This window comes from Anser anser (genome assembly GCF_964211835.1).
Source record: "Anser anser genome assembly, chromosome: Z".
Classification (NCBI taxonomy): domain Eukaryota; kingdom Metazoa; phylum Chordata; class Aves; order Anseriformes; family Anatidae; genus Anser; species Anser anser.
In genome coordinates, this window is record NC_139723.1 from 78,818,862 (window position 1) to 78,831,195 (window position 12,334).

The 12,334-nt window shown below is 63.2% G+C and overlaps 2 protein-coding genes across 10 annotated transcripts in view; one reads left to right on the top strand and one right to left on the bottom strand.

Moving 5' to 3' along the window:
- Window positions 1-636: 636 nt before the first annotated feature.
- Window positions 637-6,766, top strand: RPP25L (ribonuclease P/MRP subunit p25 like). 3 transcript variants are annotated; one of them, XM_083818044.1, is made up of 3 exons: window positions 637-816; window positions 1,500-4,394; window positions 4,866-6,766. In XM_083818044.1, exons 1-2 carry the CDS (start codon window positions 652-654, stop codon window positions 2,064-2,066), a joined length of 732 nt encoding a protein of 243 aa, XP_083674170.1. In that variant the 5' UTR covers window positions 637-651; the 3' UTR covers window positions 2,067-4,394; window positions 4,866-6,766. The 3 variants fall into 3 exon arrangements, with proteins under 3 accessions (XP_083674170.1, XP_083674171.1, XP_083674172.1); XM_083818045.1 differs by lacking the exon at window positions 637-816 and adding an exon at window positions 843-1,007; XM_083818046.1 differs by lacking the exon at window positions 637-816 and having other exon boundaries at window positions 4,184-4,394.
- DNAI1 (dynein axonemal intermediate chain 1) overlaps window positions 5,993-12,334 on the bottom strand; it is a 142,595-nt gene continuing 136,253 nt past the window's right edge. For all 7 annotated transcript variants that reach the window (XM_083818042.1, XM_083818041.1, XM_083818043.1 and 4 more), the window contains one exon: window positions 5,993-7,913. In XM_083818042.1, the coding sequence (XP_083674168.1) occupies window positions 7,809-7,913 (105 nt within the window). In that variant the 3' untranslated portion in view covers window positions 5,993-7,808. The remainder of the gene's footprint in view (window positions 7,914-12,334) is intronic.

The following is a 12,334-nucleotide window of genomic DNA, read 5'->3' on the forward strand; positions in this document are numbered from 1 at the left end:
AGCTGTGCTTTTGCAACAGAAGGTGTTTTTGTGGTGGGAAATCCACTAACCTTGCATATTCTAAAGGGATTGTGCAGGCACGACAGCAGCACAGCAGTGGGGAGTTTGTTAAGCAGAGAAGAGGAAGGTCCCGGCGTCCCAAAATAAGGAGGATAGCTAGGAAAAACAGGACGAGCAGTGTGAAATCGGTAAAAACACAAATCACAGGATCTATAGTCATGAGAGAAGAAGGAAAAAGAAAAAAAAAAAAAGGATAAACTAACATTTGGTCAAATAAAATTGTACGTATGTGGTATAGAAAGGCGTTGAGAAGTTTGTGAACCTGCAGTACTCAGCCAGTGAGGAAACAGGGGAGGAATCAGTTGTCGGGCAGTAGGGAATGTAAGGTGATGATGAACTGTTACTGTGCGCTCCTGCTTGCAGGGCGCTCGCCATGGCAATCGCGAATAAAACAGCCCCACAGGAGATCCTGTCTGAGAAAATCATTGAGATTTTCCTCACACCAGCGGTTCCTCACCCGTGTTCGGGCGGGCACACTCCCGCTCTGCTACCCACCCCCCTGTGGGACGCACCGCCCGCCATTTTGTGACCCCAGCACGGGTGCCTCCCCCCTCCCCCCCCTTTGCCTCTTCCCCTCCCGCTCCTGTTGCTATGCGCCGTGACGTCACCCCGCTCGCCGCGACGCCCCGCCCCCACGAGTTACCACCCTGCGCGGGGCGGGGCCTGCCCGTCACCCCCCCCCCTCCCCTCCGCGCGCCTGCGCCCGCCCGGCGCCGCCGCCATTTTGTGCTGAGGGTCGCGCGGCGGCGGCGGCAGGTGAGGGCGGCGGGGCCGGGCCGGGAGCGGCGCTGCGGCTGAGGGCGGCGGGGCTGGGGCTGGGGCTGGTTGAGGGGCAGCACCGCCGGTTGTGTTCCCGGCTCGCCGTGCCCTGTGTTTTCGCGTCTGCTCCCACCCGCGGAGCCTGCCGTGTTCCGCAGCGCGCCGGGGCCTGGGCTCCCCCGAGGGAGGTTTGTGCTGCGGGTGCGCGCGGGGCTGCGCGGCTCGGCGCCTCAGCGCGGTCGGGGCGGTGCCGGTAACGGTTCGCGTGTGCCCCGTCAGGGACCGAGCTCCGTTGCGCATCGCTCGGATGAGAAGAGCGTTGCGCAGCGGTTCTTTGGGAAGTTTGTGAGGTACGGGTGTCTATTTGGAGGTGCTCCGAGCCGCTGCCCGTGGCTTGAAGGGACCGCCACTCACGCTGGTGGTGCCCGTAATTTAGGCTGCAGCGCTGAGTAACTTCCAGCTTCTTCCCTCACGTATGTGCCGGGTGCGGGGTTTTGCCACATCAGCGCGAGTTAAGTGGAGCCGCTGCTCCGGTTCTCGGGCTCCACAGAGTTGGTGCAGGTCGCTGGAAGGCTGTGGATCCCACTGCACTTCTTGCTCTGGCCTGGATGGGGGAGCTCGCACACACCGATTTTATGTGCCGTAATTAGAAGTATTCACGGATCCCTTTTCCTTTTCAGAGCTGCAGAATGGAAAACTATAAGAAGACCAAAATTGTGGAGAAACCTTGTCCTCTTCCTTTCACTGACCTGCCCCCTGACATTATTGAAATGAAAGTGAAGGACGGGAGCAAAATAAGAAACCTGATGGGCTACGCCATTGGCAAGATGGAGCTGGACTCAGTGAGGCAGATCCTTTTCACTGGCTCAGGCAAGGCCGTTAGCAAGACCATTACGTGTGTGGAAATCATGAAACGGAGGCTCAAGGAACTCCACCAGATCACCAAAGTGCTTTTTAAGCAGATCGAGGAGATCTGGGAACCCATTGTGCCTGAGGCAGGCCTCGATGCCCTGACAGTGAAGAGAAACATTCCTGCCATATGCATCCTGCTCAGCAAAGATGCCCTCGATCCCCAGGAGCCTGGCTATCAGGCTCCAGGTTCTTTCGATGCCTTCTGGATCGAGACGCTTAAAGCGGAGTCCCAGGCCCAGATGAAGAGGAAGCAGGGTGGAGGAAGGGGAGCTGGCAACACAGGAAAGCACCCTCGCGCCACTGGAGGGCACGGGGAGCCCGGCGTGAAGTCCTGAGCCAGAGACACGCTTGGGTAGTTTGGGGGATTACAGAAACGAGCCAGCTGCTGCAGCTGGAAAGCTGCTGCTGAGCACAGGGCCTTGCAGAGCTGTTAGGGGAGGGCAGGAGCAGTTCCTGTTCCAAACGGACGTAACTGCAGCTGCCTGAAATCGTGTTGCGACGAGTTTCCATGTCTGAGGCTGCCAGGCTGTACTCCGTAGCCTGCGGTCCAGGGATGAGATGGGAAGACAGCAGCCACCTCTCGGAGTGAGGACCGCTGGCATCTTGTTGAGCCCAGGCGAGCGGCTGTTCGCCGAGCGGGGATGCTGCGAGGTGGAGGCGGCTCTGCTGTGGCACGGGGCGATCTGTGACCCGACTTGGACTGCCGGCTGCCGCCTGCACAGCTCCTGTGTGTGCACGATGCGGTGCTGGGCTGTGTCAGCCACTTGAGCTGTGCCTGGCAGGCCGTCTTCTGCCGATCCCTTCAGGTGGCCCGGGGGCCTGGATGCAGGACCGCAGGGACACTGTGTGCAAGTCGCCCCTTTCTGTCCTCCTCTCGCCGCCTCCCTGCGGCTGCCGGTTGCACCTCTGCCAAAGTGGCAAGGGTCGACTCGTGTTGTAACTGGCCTGGAGTCCTCTAGGCCAGGGTGAACGTGCCGGGGTGGCGGTAACGGTGAGCTCCCAAGGACGCTCGTTTTCCCCTTTCTGCTCCTTTCTGATGCGTTGTGCCGGTCTTAAATAAAGTTTACTTTTGATGTAGCGTGAAGTTCTTCATGTCTTCCTCGTTGCACTGGGGGACGCCTGTAAGCGTTGGGACTGCGGCTGTGGGTTGTCTCTTGTGACTCAGCAGACCCTGGTGCTGGAGGAAGTTTTTCTTCCTCCCTTTGTCATTCACTTTCCATGCCCAAGGAAAGGTTTTCTGGGAAACTTCTTGCTCTGTAAACTGACTAGAAGCGCGGTCGCAGAAATACTCTGCTGAGATGCCGGTGAATGCAGGGAAGGACGGAGCGGCAGAGCTCTTGCTCGAGCCCCTGCGTGTTCTCCCTGCTCCCTGTACCCCTGCGCGGAGCCCGACGGCTGCTTTGTGGAGCACCACTGGCACCGCACCCAGCAGCGTGCTTCTGGCTGTTACTGCTCAAAATCCCTCCGTATTCTCTCCATCCCAACGCGGAGCCGGCTCCTAAAGCAGCCGGCGTAACCCTCCCTCGTGGTGACAGCACACCCGGAGCCTTCCAATCAGCGCAGCGAAACGACGCCGTTTTTACTTTGCAGTTTGGAAGTCGCCCCCGGATGGCTGGGACGGCTCCTTTCCGGGTGCTGCGCCCCCCCGCAGCGCAGGCTTCTAGCCGCGGCGCCGGACGGGGAGCACCGCGGAGCCCGCCCGGGAGCCCACGGCCCCCCGACCCCCCTGCGGGCGGCCAGAAGGGGTCCCCAGCTCCACTGCGGGTCCGCTCCTCCGCCCCTGCGCCCTCCTGAAAACTGGGGGCTCCCTGGGGCGGCGGTGGGGAGAGCCCTGCGCGTGCCCCGCCGGGCGCCACCTCCGTTGGTGCCGCCGCGGCTGGGTGACGGCCCCGTCGGTGGCCTCCGCCTGGAGGTCCCGGCCTTGCCCCCGAGGCTGCGGCTGCCTCCGTCCCCGGCGCTTGGCGTCCCCGTAACCTGCCCACGGTGCCTGCGCCCCGGGCAGCGCGGTCACGGGGTGCCTGTGTGCACGGGGCCGGGGTGTGTGTGTGTGTGTGTGTGTGTGTGTGTGTGTGCAAGTGTATGTGTGTGAATGCATGTATGCGTGCAAGAATGTGTGTACGCATGCATATGTGTACATGCATGTGTGTGTTCGTGCATGCGTGTGTGCATGCACGTGTGTGCATGCACGGGTGCACATGCCCACCTGCGTGCAAACGTGTGTGCACAGGCCTGGGTGTGCGTGTGCACACGTGTACATGCGTGTGCAGACATATGCATGTATGTCCGGGGCATGCAAACGTGCTTGCACACGCCGGGGGGGGGGTGCATGCGTGTGCGTGTGGCTGTGCAAAGGTGCGTGCACGTGGCTGTCTGCATGCACGTGCGCGTGCAAGCCCGCAACAGCGGCGGGGAGGGGGCGCGGCCGGCCCCGAGGGGGCGTGGCCGAGGGCAGGGCGCCGGCGGGAGCCGCCCCCGGTGGCGGCGGGAGGCAGCGGCAGCGCGCGGGGCTGCGGCACCTCCGGGCGGCCCCGCGCCGGCACCGGCACCCCCGGACCCGGCACCCCCGGGACCCCCGGACCCGGGCACCCCCGGGACCCCCGGGCCCCGGTCCCGGCAGCGCCGCCCGCGGGGTCCCGGCGGTTCGCGGGGCGGAGCGGAGGCAGGTAACGCCGGGGCCCCGGGACGGGAGGGAGGCTCCGGAGGGACCTGTTGCTGCCGCCCGGTGCCCCCGGGGCTCCTCGGCTGTGGGATTTGCAGCGGGGGCTGCGGGCACCCCCCTTCTCCGCGGTGTTCAGGGATGGGGGGGGCCTCGCCCCGTTTTGGGAGGGCACGGAGGGCGGCCAGGGGGCGGCGGCAGGGCCGAGGCTGCCCGGGAGGGAGGCTGGGGACGGGATTTGGGGCCGGGAAGGCCCCCGGGACACCTCCGGCTCCATCACCCTGACCCTGGCCCGGGATGGAGGGAGGCAGCTGGGGAGCGCCTGTGGAGGCTGCAAGGAGCCCCCCAAATGGCAGCCTCCGTCCCCCTGAGCCTCTTCGGGGCCGGGGCTTTGCAGGAGGCAGCCGCCGCCTCCCCCGGGGGGCTCGGGCACCCCGTCCCCTGGTGCTGGCGGTGACGGTGACTTTCTCCCTTCCAGGTCCCCGAGGGAGAAGACACGGCCCCGCCGCGCTGCCGGAGGAGAGGAAGCCTTGGGAAAGCTCCGAGCCTCCCCCGCTGAAGCCGAGGTCACGGCTCCCGGAGGCCCAGCCGTGTCGGGGGTCCTGCTGCCTGCCTGACCCCCGGGCTGTCCCGCTGCCAGCACCGCAGCCGTCCCCCCTGCCCCCTGCCAATGCCCCCGGGCGGAGGCTGCGCCGGCGTCCCAAGCGCAGGGCCGAGCCGGGGGTCCCGTTTCTCCCCACGGGGCAGCGGCGATGGGGGCGGCTCTCTCCACCGGAGCAGTCGTTGCGATTTCTTTCAACTGCATCATCGCGTTGCTCATCCTCATCCTCTTCCTCATCCTCTGCAAGGCCTGCAGGACCCCGTCGTGCCCCAAGAAGGGCCCCCCCTCTGACGCGGATGAGGCGAGGAACGAGGAGAAGTACCTGCTGCAGCCCTGAGCCGCGCGGGCAGGCGGTGCTGGGGGGCTCGGGGACGTGGGCACCCGGCGGTGCTGAAGGAGCTGCGCTTACTTGGACAGGGTGCCCACGCTGGGACAGTGGTGCTGGCCTGGCAGGATGGGAGCAGAGGGGACGCTGAGCTGTTTGCAGGGGCATGACGCGGGGCAGAGCCCTTCACCCCCGTGGTCCTGGTGCACGGACACCCTGCGGATGCCCGTGGCGACTGCGAGGACGGAGACACAGCGGCTGGGGACGTGCCCTGGGGACATGCTTGGTCCCTGCAGACAGCAAGCGTGGCGGGAGCCGTGCCCTCGAGCCCACCCCGTGTTCGGGGCCGTCCTGCGGGCTCCTCCGTGGTGCTGGTGGCCCGGCTTTGGGGACACGCTCTGCCCTTCCCCTGGGGACAGCGGCACGTGGAGATTCGGCCACCAGCTCCTCGTGGCATCGCAGACCTGAGCGGGGCTGGCTGGGGGCTCAGAGAGGGGAGGCGGCGGGGCCGGCACCAGCGGGCTGGCTGCCTGGGGTGGCACCGTGCCCGGGGGGACCCAGCGACGGGGGTGTTACTGGGGTGGTCCTAGGGTGCGGAGGGCAGGGGGCAGCTGGCACCCACCCGCTCCAGCGGCTGGCGGGGTTTGATGAGCCATGGGGGTGCAGAGGGCCGCTTGGGCTGTCTGTTTGTCCCCAGTCTGTCTGTTAGTCCCCCTCCAGCATTAGCACCGACACTGCCAGGCAAACGCCTTCCTCGCTGGGCGCCTGTCCCTGCCCGCACTACACCTGCCCAAACGCTGGCTGGGGCCAGGCAGCCCATGGGCAGGGGACATGTCCCCGTCCCTGGTGCTGTCCCCTGTGAGAGCAGCCTGGGAGGTGTTTTGCGGGGGGATCGGGGCCGTCCAAGCGCCCTTCACGGTGACGGGCACCTCCTGGTGTGCTGCCCCGGTTGGGGACCTGCAGCGTGCCAGTGGCACCCCCCCATGCCCCACTGCTGCCTGCCCGAGCCCCCGCAGAGAGCTGGGAGTATTTCAGAGATAAGAGTGCCTGGCTGAACGGCACCGGAGGGTCTTCCAGCCCTGATGCCTGGGGACAGGAGGTCAGTCTGGCCCTGCTCTCCAGGGCCATGGTGGCTCTTAAGTGAGGGACGCTTGGTCTGGTTTGTCCCCAAGCCTGACAGCTGCTTCCTCTGTCCTGCCTGTGGGTTTTGGAGTGGCTCCTAGAGCGGAGCAATACCCAGAGCGGGGGCCCCGGGGTGCCTGGTCCCTGCTGGCACAGCCGCTGCAATAAGGGGCTGGAGACGTGGGCTGTGCCCTGGGGGACACGAGCTGGGGTCCCCACGCAGGCTTGGCCAGGCCTGGCGAAGCCCCTGGTTCCTTCCCGTGTCAGGTGTAGCTAACATCCCTTTGCAGTCGTGTTTTTACTAGACTAATAAACCACTCGTAGGACCCAGGAGGTGTCTCTGAGCTCTGCCCTGCGCCTGCTGCAGCACGGGGACAATCAGGGAGGTCGTGGGGAGGCCTCGTGTCCTGCCCACAGCTCTGCGTGGGCGTCCCGGGGTCAGTGGCTGACACCCCTGCAGGGCTGCGGGGGCTTTGCTGGGCAGCTGTGATGAGGAGGGGCTTGTCCTGCACCCTTCTGTGGCCTTAAAATGCTGGGTGACAAACCTGGCTGGGCTGGGGGCACGTGGCTGCCGGCAGCGAGCAGCCCCCGCCCTGGTGCTGGTGGCACCGGAGTTTCCAACCCGTGTCCTCAAGTCACAGGGCGCAGGACGCTGGCAGGGGACGCGGGCCAGCCGAGGGGATGGGGGACACCCGCCGCGGACCCCGTGCCGCCGGTCCCCGCTCCCGGTGGCCGTGCGCAAGGCTCCAGCGGTGAGAGCCTTGTCCCTGCTCATCAGCATGCAGTGAGGCCACCGCGGCTCCTGCTGCCACCGCAGCCACGTAGCAGCTAATCCCTCTGCCGCAACACGCCGGAGCGGCGGGAGGGCTCTGCAAAGCCCGGCCGTGCCCGCGGCCGTCGGGGAGCGAGCTGCTCCGAGCCGGTGGCCAGCAGCCGCTGGGATGCCCCGGTCTGAGTGACGGCGCGTCCCCCTGCCACTGCAGTGTGAGGTCCCCAGACACCTCCTGGCCACCCCAAAATAGTGGGACCCGCTAAAAAAAAAAAACAAACTCAAGGTTTTACCGGGGCTGGAGGCACCAGCCCTATCCTGCCTCTGTGGGGCTCTCAATAGGTGCGAGCATGGACACGGGTGGGGAAAAGTCGAGCGAGGCTCCGGGGCCCTGAGCGCAGCGAGGGGCTGCTGTCCCCAGGGACAACGGCACGCTGCCGGCCTTTCAGCGACTCTTTATTTGTCTGGGCACAGAGATGAAGTGCTCCCGCTCTGCAAAGAGCAGGCGGAGCAGGGCCCACGGCTCGCATGCCAAGCAGCCGCTGCTCAAAGCAGGGCTTGTTCGCCGGCCCGCGGGGCCCGGCACAGCCGTCGCTCCCACCGCTCACTTCCCGGCCGTGCTGTCCGGCTCTCTCACCAGGTTCAGCAGCTTGTCCATCTTCGCGATTTCCACCTCCGGACCCTTCTTCACCTCCTGGCCTTTCTTCTCCTGCAGGCAGAGCAAGCGAGGGAGAGCTGTGAGAGACCCTACCCGAGAGGAGACGTGAGCCAGGGCTCCCAGATGGGCTGCCAGCTCCTCACCGAGCCTCCCACGGGACGGCGTGGTCCCTGTTGTGCTCAGAGGTGACAAACGAAAACATCCCTAAAACTCCTCCGAGCCGTTTCAGCCCTTGCAGCACGCAGCCGGGCGAGCTGTGGCACCACAAAGCTCTCCTCGCCTCGCACCCTGCGCTGCTTTGGCGCACAGGCACAAGGGGTGCTGCACGCAGGCACTGCACGATGCTGTGCCGGCCCGACGCGTGCCCCAGCACGGGTTACAGGCGACAAGCTGTTCCCGCAGCCTGCCAGCACCCGTCCTGGGGTGCTAGAGCAAACCACCACCAGCACCCGAGGAGAAAGCATTTAGCATGAGGGAAATAAGGCTGCCCGGCTCGGCCTGTGCTTGCCTGAGAGCTGCAAGAGCTTCCAGAGCTGGGGGGGGGACGAAGTCCCTTCCCCATCCCTGCCACCCAAGGCTTTGGGATGAGCAAGCCTTCCTGATGGGGACTTCGGAAAAAGCAGTAACTGGGTTTGTGCTCTCCAGAGTGATATCACTACACACACAAACACAACGGAGGGATTTTCCTACCTGCCGTCAGCCCACAGAGCTGAGCTGGGGGGATGCTCCCAGGCAGCATCTGCCCAGTCACCACATCCCGTGGCTGGGCACTGCCCTCTGCTCTCAGCCGTCCCCTTGGCCAGCCCTCGGGCTCTCGCCTCCCCCTTGGATTTGGGGGTCCCTGCTCCAGGGATGTGGACGGAGCTTGCCTGTGAGGTCCCTAGAAATCAGGTGTCACACCAGGCTAAGTGAGGGGCTGGTACCCAGGGAGCTGGGCACCCTGACACACGAGCTGGAGAGGTGGCACAGGTCCCCAGGCACAGCAAGGGGGAACATCTCCAGCCGGGTCTGGGGGCAAAGAGCCCTGTGCCTGCTCCCGGCAGACCCAAAACACGGCCGCTGTGCGGGGATGCTCTGGGGAGGCCAAGGGAGCCGCGCACAGTGCCCAAGCGAGGCGGCTGCCTGCTTTCTGCTCTCCCCACTTAGAAAAGATCAGTTCTCCTCTTGCTCAGTCAGTTCCTCTGACGGCCCCCAGTGCAGCGATTACAAACATGCTTCTTCCTTCAGTTCTGGGAAAAAAAACAAACAAACAACAAAATGCTGGGGCACAACAAAGAAAAAATTGCGCAGGGATTTCTCTTTCTCTAGCAAAAGTGGGCTGCATTAAAGGCAGCAGGAGTTTGCTCTTGCTGGAAGAGAGCTGGGGCAGGCCTGTGGATATGCACGCGGGGACGTGCAGCTTCCCAAGTCCCCTCTGCAAGTGCGTGATGGGGAGAGAGCCCCTGCAGGAGCACCCCTGCCAAGGGGCAGGCAGGAAAACGGAGCCGTCTGCACCCTGCGACTCCCCCACTTGTTAAACCAAGGCGTCAGCGAGGCTTTTGGTGCTTTTCTCTAGAAGAGGAGAAAATTGAGGGGAAGGAAGATCCTGAGGGATCCCTGGGGCTCTCTCACCCCAGCCCAGCACACCCCAGCAGAGGTTTCCTTAGGCTGAGGGAAGGAAACTTGGGGTGCAAGCACTGCTGGTGTGAACGGGGCATTTGGAAACCCCTCTGCTCCCGAGACGAAAGGCTCCAAGTGCAGGAACGAGTCCGGGTTGTTTTTAAGTGCCAGGTCCACGGCTCGCATCCCAGGCCAGAGCTGGTTTGCATTAACTCCGCTAAGTGAGCAACGCCCTCGGCGGCTCGGGTCCGGGCACTCGGAGCGATGTTTGTGCTCACGGCCCACGTCACCGCCGAGCATCTCGCTAAGCAAGAGCGTTCGGATAAACACAGCTGCTCGGGGTATTTCAGGACTTAGCTATCTGTGCAGAAAAGCTGCTTTGCTGTCCGACTGTGTGCAAAACGCTCTCTTCGGCACCCTGCGTCGCGCTCAGCACCGTGCACAGGGCCATGGGACGGGAGAAAGGAGCGAGAGCTTTGCTCAGCTGGGGAAAGGGGAAGCTGAAGATGTCCCTGCCAACCTGCCGCCATCCCCAGCACCAGCGAGGGTCCCTGGCTGACACCTTCCAGGTATCGACGCCAGGTCCACGAGCATTTCTGAGGTTAAGGCTCGGCTCCTTGTCGCTGGCCTGTCTCTGAAGCCTTGCTCTGAAGGCCGGCTCGTCTCCTCTGGTGCCGCAACCAAGTCACACGCCAGCCAGTAATGAGCCGTAACCGAACCAGAGCCCTAATTTAATGCCAAATCACCAGGCAAGCGGGATGACACAGAGAAGGAAAATTATAATGCCTTCCGGGGAGCACTGGAATGGAAAGAGGTTTCCTTCCACCTGCCCTTCCCAGGGTGACCGTGTGTGTGCACCGGGCCAGCCATGCGGCTGCAGGCTGGCCGATGGCCGCGCAGACAGGGCACCCACCTCAATGCACGTGCCATCTTCCTGCAAACCCATGGGACTCACCCGCCTCAGGCCTCCGAGGAGCAGCACTTCTCAGAGCAGAAGTGTGGGGAAACATCACCACCCACGTGGCTGCGACCCTAAAGATCCCATCCCTCCTGATGGAGGGTGATGATGCACTCGTGGGGCCCGTCCTCCACCTGCCCCCTGCTTACACCCCATCCACAGGGGCTCACCGGGAGCCAAAAGGGAGCTGGGGCAGAGCTCCCCCCCACCCCGGAGCTGACAGATGTAGGGCTGAGCTTACACGGGAGGTCTGTCCCCGAGGAGCTCATCAAACTAGCACTGGAGCCGCTCACAGCAGCATTCGCATTGATTTTGTTGTTAACAGTTCCCAGCAAGAGAGCGAAATGCTCTTGGCAGAAACGGCGATGGAGGATGTGCCAGCCCGGCTGGCTCTGCACGGGGACAGACCCTGCCCCACGGATGGGACACGGCCCCAGGGAGCTGAGGCTGGGAGGAGACCCCTGTGCTGGCAGCTGAAGCCCCCGCTGCCCTCACGCTCACTCTGCCTCGTGCCTGGGCTCTGCTCCAGCTCCCCGGGCAGGGAAACTGAGGCACGGGGTGCCTGGCCCCATCGCAGCGTGGACCAGCAGGTCCTCACAGCCCCAGAGGTGGGTGCTGATGCTGAAAGCAAAGCGGGAGGTGGGAGATGAGTGACGTGGAGCCACAGGGCAAGGATAAGCGTGAGGACAAGGACCAGGACTGGCCGCCTGAACACCCCAGACCCCAGCTCCCAGTGGGAGCCCCAGCACTCCCCATGCTGGCACATGCTGAGCTCTGCATCCAGGACATGGGAGTCATTTAAACTGGAGTCGCTGTGCCTTGGCTGATGCCTTCGTTCCCTCGCTGAACAGTAAGCCGCCAAGTTATTAAAACCCTCCCATAAAACTCATGATGCTGGCACTTTCCAGCCTCTGTTTTTTCTTTTCCCATTGGTGGAATAATCATAAAACATCTGCTGTAAGGTTTCGATTAAACAAAGCAAAACATGTTTATGTTTTAAAGTAGCAAGAAAGTCAACCATGCTGGCACAAACACGAGTGGAAAATTCCCTGTAACTTCCCCGGGAGCCGAGGGGACCCTGCCCTGCTGAGTCCTGGCCAAGGGGCACCGGCCTGGCTCTGCCCTGCTGCCGACGTGACCCTGGTGCTCCCAGTCCCTGCCACTCCTGGCAGGACAGGACTTCTGGGCACAGATGTGTTGGACGGGGTCTGGCCACTTTGCTAAACATCCCAGTGACCTAGGACACATGCAAAAGGGGTTTAAGCTTTTACAGACTGATCTAGAAGGGGGTGAGGAGCTTCAGGAAGCCACCAATGGGGTTGTCCAAACCCCCCAGCCTTACTACCCTCAATTGGAAAGGGCGCACAGTCTGCCAGGCGCTCAGAGGTGCTTTGCTTCTGAAGAAGACCTTTCTTTGACCTCACTGGTGATGGGATCAAAGAATTCAATGGATGAGAGCAAAGAAGAGACTTCCCTGGAGCCTTCCCTGGAACTGGGAAGAACAAAGAAACCCAAAGTCCTTTGTGAACACAGCAAGGTTTTCCTCACCAGCTCTCCGGGCCACCAACCAAATAGGCACCAAAGGGATGTGATATGCCCTGCAGCTCTGAAGCCTTCCAAAACCTTCCCCACCACGGCCCTACAGCAAGCTCCAATGTTGCAGGTGAAGCTGGAGCCCGCTTAGGCTAAGCTGGGGATGATGTCCTGGCCAGGACCACTTTGGGGCTCTGCAGGTGCCGTTCGCAGGCAGCAGCAACGCCACGGAGAGCCTCGAGCCACACTCGCAGCCTGATCTGACGGCGTTGCTCCTGGCCCACAGAAGGATTAGCTGACAGACTGGAGATAAGGATTTAGGCTTATTTTGCTACTGTTTGGAAATAAATGACGCAGGAAATGTTCTGCTTGCAGGGAATGA